The sequence below is a fragment of the Cucurbita pepo genome, unplaced genomic scaffold, assembly GCF_002806865.2.
Source record: "Cucurbita pepo subsp. pepo cultivar mu-cu-16 unplaced genomic scaffold, ASM280686v2 Cp4.1_scaffold000810, whole genome shotgun sequence".
NCBI classification, from domain to species: Eukaryota; Viridiplantae; Streptophyta; class Magnoliopsida; order Cucurbitales; family Cucurbitaceae; genus Cucurbita; species Cucurbita pepo.
Genome location: NW_019647022.1, coordinates 2,257 through 11,768, shown reverse-complemented (window position 1 = coordinate 11,768; position 9,512 = coordinate 2,257). Strand labels below are relative to the sequence as shown.

Here is a 9,512-nt window from a genome sequence, read left to right as displayed (position 1 = left end):
CTAGGGTTGGACATACTACTAAACGAGCACACGTCCTATCATATGTCTTCTTTCTTAATTTGTGTTTTACAAATATAAATTTGATAAAAAAAAAAAAAAATACAAAGATAATATATTATATTAAAATAATAATAAAGTTGTCAATTTAATTCCAACTTCTCTATCTTGATTATATTCATGGCACACCTAGCTAGATTTTGACCTATATTTTGTTTAAAATAATATTTTAATTTATCATTTTTTAAATTTATTGTTCAATTATTCAAATAAATTAATGTTTCGATTTTTTAGGATGATAATTAGTGTTTTATTGACTAATTTTATTGATTGAATTATGAGACGTTGGCATATTATTAGAATCTTAGATGATAATAGTTCATTGAAATAATACTGATATCTTATATCTATGCTCGTATTTGTCAATGGAACATTTTTTTTAAGAGTCGAGATAGTACGGCTACGAAAAGGGTTACGAAAAATCTAAGACCACATATGGAATTTCATTCTAACTTCTCGAGCCTCGCGCTTCCAACGACAATTATGAGAAAATCTGTGATCACACCGGAGTACAATCAATTACTGAACTCACACAATTAGCTCGATATAGAACAACATCTCACTAACATGATAGAAAACTAATTTGATCATGAGAAAACAAACATGATAGAAATAATCAAACACGTCACATACCCAGTTGAAATTTGATATTTACAGACTCGATGCATATGTATAGATGTCATGATCTACTTTAGTTGATACTCACCGTTAGGGCACGACGATATTGATGATGATAAACCGAGGTAAAACTATTTGATCGGGCATTCATGAATGGATACACATCAAACTTCAGGTAGATATAATGAGAAAGGAGAAGTTTTGCATGGAAATAATTAAGAAGAAGAGTTATAAGAACACAGCCTGTTGGCTATGGCTTCGCTTAAACTCACGAGAGGCACGTAATTGAGGCAAGCTATTAGGCGTGAGACGCGTAATACATGCATATATTAAGAAACAAACTAAAGTGAAGGAATTATAATGAAGTGAAAGAATTAAGTCTCACGAGACTACAACATGTTGCATTTATTGTTGTCCCAAAACCCTACCAACTTGCCTTTTGCCTCTTGCCTCTTTGTGTTAGCCATATAAATAGATATCAATGGCTGTTTTGGTGCCAAATTTGTGAGCAAAACATGGCTCATATTGCTGTGGAGAGGAATAGGAGAAGGCAGATGAATGAACATCTTAGGGTTTTGAGAACTTTGACACCTTGTTTCTATATCAAAAGGGTATATTTTGATCTGTTTTTGTTCTATTTTTGTGTTGATTTTGGTATGATTTTGATTATGTGAAGTGGGTTTTTGATGTTATGTTAGGGAGATCAAGCGTCGATAATTGGGGGAGTGATCGAGTTCATTAAGGAGTTGCATCAGGTTTTGCAATCGTTGGAGTCGAACAAACGGAGGAGGAAGAGTGTAAGTCCGAGCCCGAGTCCGAGGCCGTTGGTGGCGGTTGCCGATGGATTTGAAAATGGAGTTGATGTCGGAGCTTGTTGTAACTCGTCGGTGGCGGATGTCGAAGCGAAGATTTCAGGTTCGAACGTGCTGTTGAAGATCATTTCTCGACGAATTCCCGGGCAACTTTCGAAGATGATTAGTGTGTTGGAGAGGCTGTCGTTTGAGGTTCTTCATCTCAACATCAGTAGTATGGATGACACTGTTCTTTACTCTTTTGTTGTCAAGGTATATACCAAAATAGGACTAACCAGTTTTGTTTGGGTTTTTTGGTTGGAGATTTTGCAAACCCTAATTTTCTCTTCCCAAAAATCTTCTTTTTTTCACCTATAACACCTTGATTTTATGAAATTTGAAACAAAATTGTTCATTTTACATGGGAATTGAAGTTGTAAATCGTCTTTTTCTACTCGGAAAAATTAGGGTTATAACGGGTTGAAGTTTGATCACAATAGTTCAGCAATCACAAGTGTCAAATTAAATTATCGACCTTTGAAATGATCATCAGTGTCTCATGATCCACAAAACGTGCAGAAGGGTTGTTCATATAATCAACTCTTAAAGAATATTTTTTCACGGTTTAAGAATTCGGTGATCTTTCTCATGATTTATCTCGATCATTTCGAAGTGAATTCAGCAAAACTAAGCTTTTGGCTTTAGTTAGAGTTATGGGTTTCCATTTTTATCTATGAACTAGATTTAAACACATGCATGCACGTATGCACGTACCCAATACAAATATATGCAAAATTACTACTAAAATCTTGATCAGTAACTTGTTATGACTTATATGATGACGGGTCTTTGTTATTTTTCGTAATTACGTAAGATTGTTGATTAGGATCAAACGTTTCGAATCAAAAGGAGCTTTTGAAGTTGATATTCTACCAGTGATCGGTGCTCATCTAACTTGTTTGATTTGTTGGATGCAGATAGGGCTTGAATGTCAGCTAAGTTTGGATGAATTAGCCTTTGAAGTTCAACAAAGCTTCTGCTCTCAACTTTACTTATGCCAGTGAAGAACATAATTTAAGGCTTTAAGGACTTCAAAACTTTATATTTGCTGTTTTTGTATTATGGGATTTTCATAAAATCAATTATCTTTCCCTTTGATTGATTTTATTTTCAATAAAAAATAGTAATCTTAAAAAATAAGATCTAGAAAAGTTTTGGAACGGATTACCTTGGTGATAAGATTAAGAAGAAAAAACTCGTGATTCAAATTACTCTATAACATAGCTCGATCAAAACTACTTGAATGTCTAATTATGCAATTTTTATTTTAATATTCAACATTTTTATACTAAAACAACAACATGAATGACTATTTGTAGCTCGTTCTTAGTCCAATCCAAGATTGGACTCTCTTCTTGATTTCAAATATTCGTTTCGATAATATCTTGCTCGGCCATCGTGTTCCTCGACCAACACCTTATGGATCCTCGTATTTTCCGTGGGAATTGGAAGCTCTGCCGTCGACCAACTGATTGCTTCACTTCCTTAATTTTTTTACATGGAAAATATTATTATTGTTAATGAAGCAGCCGAGCATAAAACGACGACGTAAGAAACCTGCAAAATTCTATGATGAATGCATGAACAATGCATCATTCAAACCAAAAGAAAAAAAAAAAAAAAAAACGGGGGATTCTGAGCGGTTCAACTAAAACCGTTGACCTTTTTGACTTTCAATGATAATCAGGTACGGTCACTCATTCACAGGCGTGTTCTCTCTGACTCGTAGGACCCACCCAAACAAATTAAAAAATAATAATAAAAAATGATCAAACCACGTGTACGTTCCAAAGCAACGACGTATTTAATCTACGGCCTGGATTCAGTACCATGCGTGGCTTTGGAGTAATGATTAGGCCTGGAACGGTGCACTCTGCACTTACTCTGGGTCCCACTTACCTATATTTTATTATAAAAATTAATAAATACAAACAGCAATTAATAATTGAGATTCCCTCTGCGACTCCCTAAGCCGGTCCTCTGCCCGGTTCAACCAAACCGAGCACATTCTCTCTTCGGCTCGGCTTTGCGGCTCCAATTAGTCGGCTGTGTTTTTTTTTTTTGCCGAAATCCCATGTAAAAATAAATAGAGAATTATATGCGGTAGGGGATAAATCTCATTCTCGTCCCCCGTCCGACCAATGACATCTCTATACCCACCATATCGTTAGACTAAAAATTCTCCTATTAGACGAACACGATTCTCCACAATGGTATGATATTGTCCACTTTGAGCATAAGTTCTAGCTTTGCTTTTGGCTTCCCAAAAGGCCTCATACCAATGAAAAAAGTATTATTGTTTATAAACCCATAATCATTCCCTAAATTAGCGAGGTAGGACTTTCATCCTCCAACATCTCCATCCCCGCTCCACCTCAGAGACATCTATGTACCCGACGACTAAAAAAAATAATTTTACAAATAAAGTTGACAATCCGAACACGGGCAAGTAAACAAATTCAGACTTTAATAACTTAGTGAGGCAAACATTTATTAGAGTACTAAAATGGGGACAGTAGAGGATGGCTTCTTGTTCATGCTCCATGGTGCCTAGTTGAGTAATAATGGCTATGGCATTGAAATTAAACAAATAAACCAATGACCCACCAACTTTGTGTACCAAAAACACTGAATTAAATTCCACTTTGGATCTTCATTATACACACACAAAGATGGATGGGTTCAGTTGGCATTTTGCACAGAAATTGCGCAAGTTGTTGGCCAAGAACAATTTAAGCCTAAAATGCCTCTGCCACTGAGATTCCCAGCACTGTGCTTATGCTCCAAACTGGCTCCACATTCACTATACTTTTCTTCCTACCAAAACCATACATTATGGAGTGCAGCTCTGCGGCTCTAAAATATAATTTGATGTCTCGTTCCTTACAGACAGTGCATATGATATTCTTTCCTATAACTAATATTTAAGTTGTATTTGGTACAGAATGGCTTAATCTGATCTGTGAAACAATTATTAAATGGTGCACAGGGAGGAGTACTTAGAGTGCTGATTAAGTCTATGATCTTATGCTTTACAAATGTAATATCTTCTTTAAAAAGACGCGGCTAAAGAGTTGCCTTTTTGAAGCTTATTGTGATCTGGGGTGGAGTAAAACCAAAGAATTTGACCATTTACCGTAATAGCTTAAGCCCACCGCTAGTAGATATTATCATTTCACCGCTAATAGATATTGTCCTATTTGGACTTTCACTTTCGAGTTTTCCCTCAAAGTTTTTAAAATGCGTACCTAGAGAGAGGTTTTCATACCCTTATAAAGAATGTTTTGTTCTCCTCCCCAACCAATATAGGATCTTACAATCCACCTCCTTCGGGGCTAGCGTTCTCGCTGTCACTCGTTCTCTTCTCCAATTAATGTGGAACCCCCCAACCCACCCCTTTGGTGCCTAAAGTCCTTGTTGGCACACACCTCGTTTCCACCCCCTTCAAGGCTAAGCCTTCTTGTTGCTGACATATCGCCCGGTGCCTGACTTTGATACCATTTTGTAACTGCTCAAACCTACCACTAGCAAATATTGTCCTCCCTTTGAGTTTTTCCTTTCAAATTTCCTTTCAAGGTTTTTAAAACGAGTCTGCTAGAGACAGATTTACACACTTTAATAAAGAATGTTTCGTTCTCCTTTCCTACCGATGTAGGATCGTAGATTTAGGAAAGCACAGAGTATAAAAAATTTATGCCTATGTCAAGTCTCTGAGCGGATAATAAAGTAAATAACCAAAAGCAGGCTGCTTTTTCGGTTAAAGAGAGGTGAATTTGGGTCAAAGTGTGAGGTGAGAGAGGTGATCATTCTTGCTCAAATCAAGACAATTAGTATAGCCATGGCCTTTTATTTAAAACCAACCATAATCATTTGAGGCATGGTATGTCCCTCCTTGAAAGCCAGAGGCACGTGAAGATTACTGAAGAAGTGTTTTAAAGAAAATTGAAATGGCTTCATCAGCTTTTGTCGCAAAATTATGTTTTCTTTCAGCTTAATCAAAGCAATCTATTCCCCTCCCGAATCATAAGTTTGCAATATTTCTGCTAACCCAAAAGATGTGTCCTAGCCTAGCTAAGCTAAACACTTCAAGCAGTTCACCATTGTCAGTACATTCGTAAAAGAGAGTAAAGAAGGCCTCATTCAGACATTTCATCAAACACATTCAGGGCACCAAATCAATCCAATCCAATTAGGCCATGACATCTCCCCAAACAATACATAATCAACCCCTGATCAGATAAACTACTTCACACAGGCATTTTATCAAACAGGTTGAGTGGAACAGAATCAATGGAGTTCGCAGCAGTCAATAACAAATGGGTTAAGTAATTAAAGCATATAAAAGAGAGTAGAGAAGAAGAAGAGGGGTTTGACTGACTGACCATTTTTCAAAGAACGGCGAGGGAGAGCGGGTTTTGGATGGAAGTGAAGGGAATGTGGATGAAGACGGGCACTAAACGTCAAATCTCGGAAATGCTGCCTTTGACTGGGAGAAGAAAATTATATTCCTTTGGCAATGTAGTGATTGAACCCGGAATTCAAGCGGAAGCAGGTGACAAAAAGCATCACTTTCAATGGCGTTCCCCTGCCCTAATCCAATCCAATCCAATCGGCTTCTTGCTCGAGTTGAATGAAAAGTCCCTTCCAGTTCCTCCACTCGGGTGCAGAATTTTATGAAATAATTTTGGGTCCGTGATCCGCGGGACTGCCGATAATGGAAGTTCGTAAAACATCAAATCGAATGTTTTGTAATGCGGGATTCAATGTTGTGCTACACTATAGTGGGCTATAGCTTAACCTTCTACATCCACAAGTAACCAAATTGGTTGTAGCCCCAACCAGATCGATTGTAGCCTTCAACAGTGGAGGCGTGTAAGTTCACGGTGAATAGATATTGTTCGGTTCGACTCTCATCCTCACAATTTTAGAATGTGTTTATTGTGGAGAGGGACTAGCCCTACTCCGATCAGTGCCTTACAACATCCGGTGACTAACTTTGATATCATTTGTAGCAGGCCAAGCCCACCGCTAGTAGATATTGTATCACCATCACCCTCCCAATTTTAAAATACGTCTACTATGGAGAGAGTCTAGCCCTACTCCAATCAGTGCCTCGCAATGTCCAATGATTAGTTCTGATACCATTTGTAACAGGCCAAACCCACCGCTAATTTAATGTCTGATTCGGCCCGTTACGTGTCGCCGTGAGCCTCAGGTTTTAAAACGCGTTTACTATAGAGAGAGTCTAGTCATACTCCAACCAGTGCTTCACAGCGTCCAATGACTGGCTCTAATACCATTTGTAATAGGTCAAGTCCACCACTAGTAAATACTGTTCGTTTCATCTTGTTACGTATCGCAGTCAACCTCACAGTTTTAAAAAGCATTTACTATGGAGGGAATCTAGCCCTACTCTAACAAGTGCCTTACAGCGTTTGGTGATTGACTATGGTATCATTTTTAACGGAGTAAATTGGTAACCGATATTAAAGGTTAATATGGTATGATATGAGTATTAGGCATATATAAACTTGTTATATATATATATATATATATATAATATAGTAAGTTAAAAATTTGTAGCATCTTATATTATAAAATAAAAGTTATGAGAGAGTAGCATGAAAGACACGTGGTGTGTTGACGAGTTTTTCCAAGACCCAAGGCAGCATGGGAATTGGGTGGGGTTTGGTTTTATTCCGGGACTCTCTTACCCTATCCTCGCTACCAAACAGACTCACTGCCCCCACATTAATTGCACTCTGCCAAACTTAACCCCATCTATTTTCTTTTTTTTCTTACAAAATCAATTTTATCAATTTTTAACTTTTATTTCCACCCCGTGATGTCCCACGTTGGTCGGGAAGAAGAACAAACTACCATTTATAAGGTTGTGGGAACCTTACATCCTTGAGGTAAAGCTCAAAGAGAACAATATCGGCTAGCGGTGGATCTGGGTCGTTACACTTTCTTTTTAAAAAATAGAAAAAAAATTCCTAATTCCCAAATTAAATAATTAAAATATACTTTTGAGCTAATTGATAATGAAAAAAAAAATTAATTTTTGAAGAATTTATATAAAAAGTTAATTATTAAAAAATATTTAATATATTTGTGAATTTTAAATTTTTTTTACCCAACATTCTAATTTATTTATTTTTATCGAAAGTCGTATGAAATCTCACGTAGATAATAAAGAATGACCATTTTTTCGTTTCGAACTTTTATTTTTATGATTGTGACGAAATTTTTTATTTATTTTTACGGAGATTGAGTAAATTTTTATATATTAATTGGTAAGAATTTTATAAATTACCAAAGGTAAGTAAAAAAATGTGTTTTTTTTTTTTTAATGTTTTTAATTAACCCTCGAATAGATAAATATCACCAAAAAGGTAAATAAAAAATAAAAAAAAATAATGGAAGATGGGGTAGGATCAGGTGGGGTGTGGCTCAAGGGAATGATAAGGTGCACCTCTCATAGGGAATTGAAGAAAAACAGGGGAGTACTTGAGTGAAAAAGTAGGTGGGTCCCACATCAATCAGTTTTTTTATATTTTAAATATAATAATTTAAATTAAAATAAAAAAAAAAGACATGTGGGGCCCGCATGAGGCTTCATCATGATCATCATGTGACATCTCCAGCACTCGATTGGGAACCGATTCTGAGTCTGGATCTCATCCGTCCTTTTCTTTTCTTTTTAAATAATAATAATAAATAAAATAAAATAAAAATAGACAGGACACGTACCAGAATTCGTGTCAACGCCGTTAGATTTTCAAGACATTAAAAAAAAAAAAATAATAATAATAATTGTTTGTTTCGACATTTGCCCTATACCTTGTCCCGAACTGGAACTCCCCACTATCCCTGTTACCAAACATCTCCAGATTTCCATCCAACGGTCATAAATCAATTTGGGACATAAAATTGATAGATTCCTTATGTGGGAAATTGTTAAAACAAGACAATTCTGTCCCTCTCCCCTCTTTCATTTTTCCCTCATTCATATGCTATAACATTATCCTGTCCCATTTTTCTTGTTTTTATTTTATGAAAACCATATCCTTACATTTTTAATTTATATATCTTACCCTTTTATTCTATGGATATGATTATTATTTTAATCTCCTATTAATATAAGAACTTGACTAAAAAATGTCGGAGGAAAAGTCGACATGTCTAAACGCAATGTCTCTGAAGCAATTTTATTAAGGTTAAACGAGTATCATTTTTAATTTGGTCTATAATGTTTTAATATTCTTAATTTTATAAAGTTTATGTCTCATTGAATTGTCACTTTATATGGTTTGGATATATCATATTGAAGAAATAAAAGTATCACGTGATTTAGACATGTCAATTTACATAAACAAGAGTGCGCCTAGTCATGAGTGTGGTTGGTCTCATCTCTTGTGCGCTAAGTGTATGTGGGCACATTCCTCTCGGGGTTGACGTGGTCTAATCGAAGTTAACTAGCTCACATAAGGTTTTTTCACCTCCCGTGTGCCTACATGGGCACATTCACATAAACAAGAGTGTGGTTGGTCTCACCTCTTGTGTGCTAGGGGTACGTGGGCACATTCCTCCTCTTGGGGTTGACCGGGTCTAATCGAAGTTAACTAGCTCACATAAGGGTTTTCACCTCCCGTGCGCCTATGTGGGCACATTCCTTTCAAGGTCAACTTGGTTTAATCGAAGTCAACTGACACCCGATAAGAACCCATTTAAAAGTTAATTTTTTTAAGAGAAAAATTGGATCTTTTGTAGAAAATAATGTAAAAATGAAAATGTTGTAGGGAGGCAAAGGAAGCAAGAAAATGGGAATTTAGAATATCCTTTATTGTTGTTCATATATCATAAACATATAAACACTTATAAACATGGCGTCCCAAAAAAAAGGAAAAAAAGGGCAAAGCTTAGCTCACTACCATTTTTCTTTCCAAACATCTTAATTTAATTATATATATATATATATATATA

General features: G+C 36.0%; 1 protein-coding gene across 1 annotated transcript; it reads left to right on the top strand.

Moving 5' to 3' along the window:
• The first annotated feature begins 1,179 nt into the window (after window positions 1–1,179).
• On the top strand, window positions 1,180–2,546 carry LOC111785893 (transcription factor MUTE-like). The gene is made up of 3 exons (XM_023666253.1): window positions 1,180–1,286; window positions 1,374–1,739; window positions 2,444–2,546. The coding sequence occupies exons 1-3, from the start codon at window positions 1,191–1,193 to the stop codon at window positions 2,528–2,530; spliced, it is 549 nt and encodes a 182-aa protein (XP_023522021.1). The 5' UTR covers window positions 1,180–1,190; the 3' UTR covers window positions 2,531–2,546.
• The last annotated feature ends 6,966 nt before the right edge of the window (window positions 2,547–9,512 follow it).

Bases quoted from the DNA above. Each gene is read 5' to 3' on its own strand.
- LOC111785893 (XM_023666253.1), top strand. From the start codon at position 1,191: ATGGCTCATATTGCTGTGGAGAGGAATAGGAGAAGGCAGATGAATGAA. The intron at 1,287-1,373 runs GTATATTTTGAT...ATGTTATGTTAG, and splicing joins CTTGTTTCTATATCAAAAGG to GGAGATCAAGCGTCGATAAT. The intron at 1,740-2,443 runs GTATATACCAAA...TGTTGGATGCAG, and splicing joins TTTACTCTTTTGTTGTCAAG to ATAGGGCTTGAATGTCAGCT.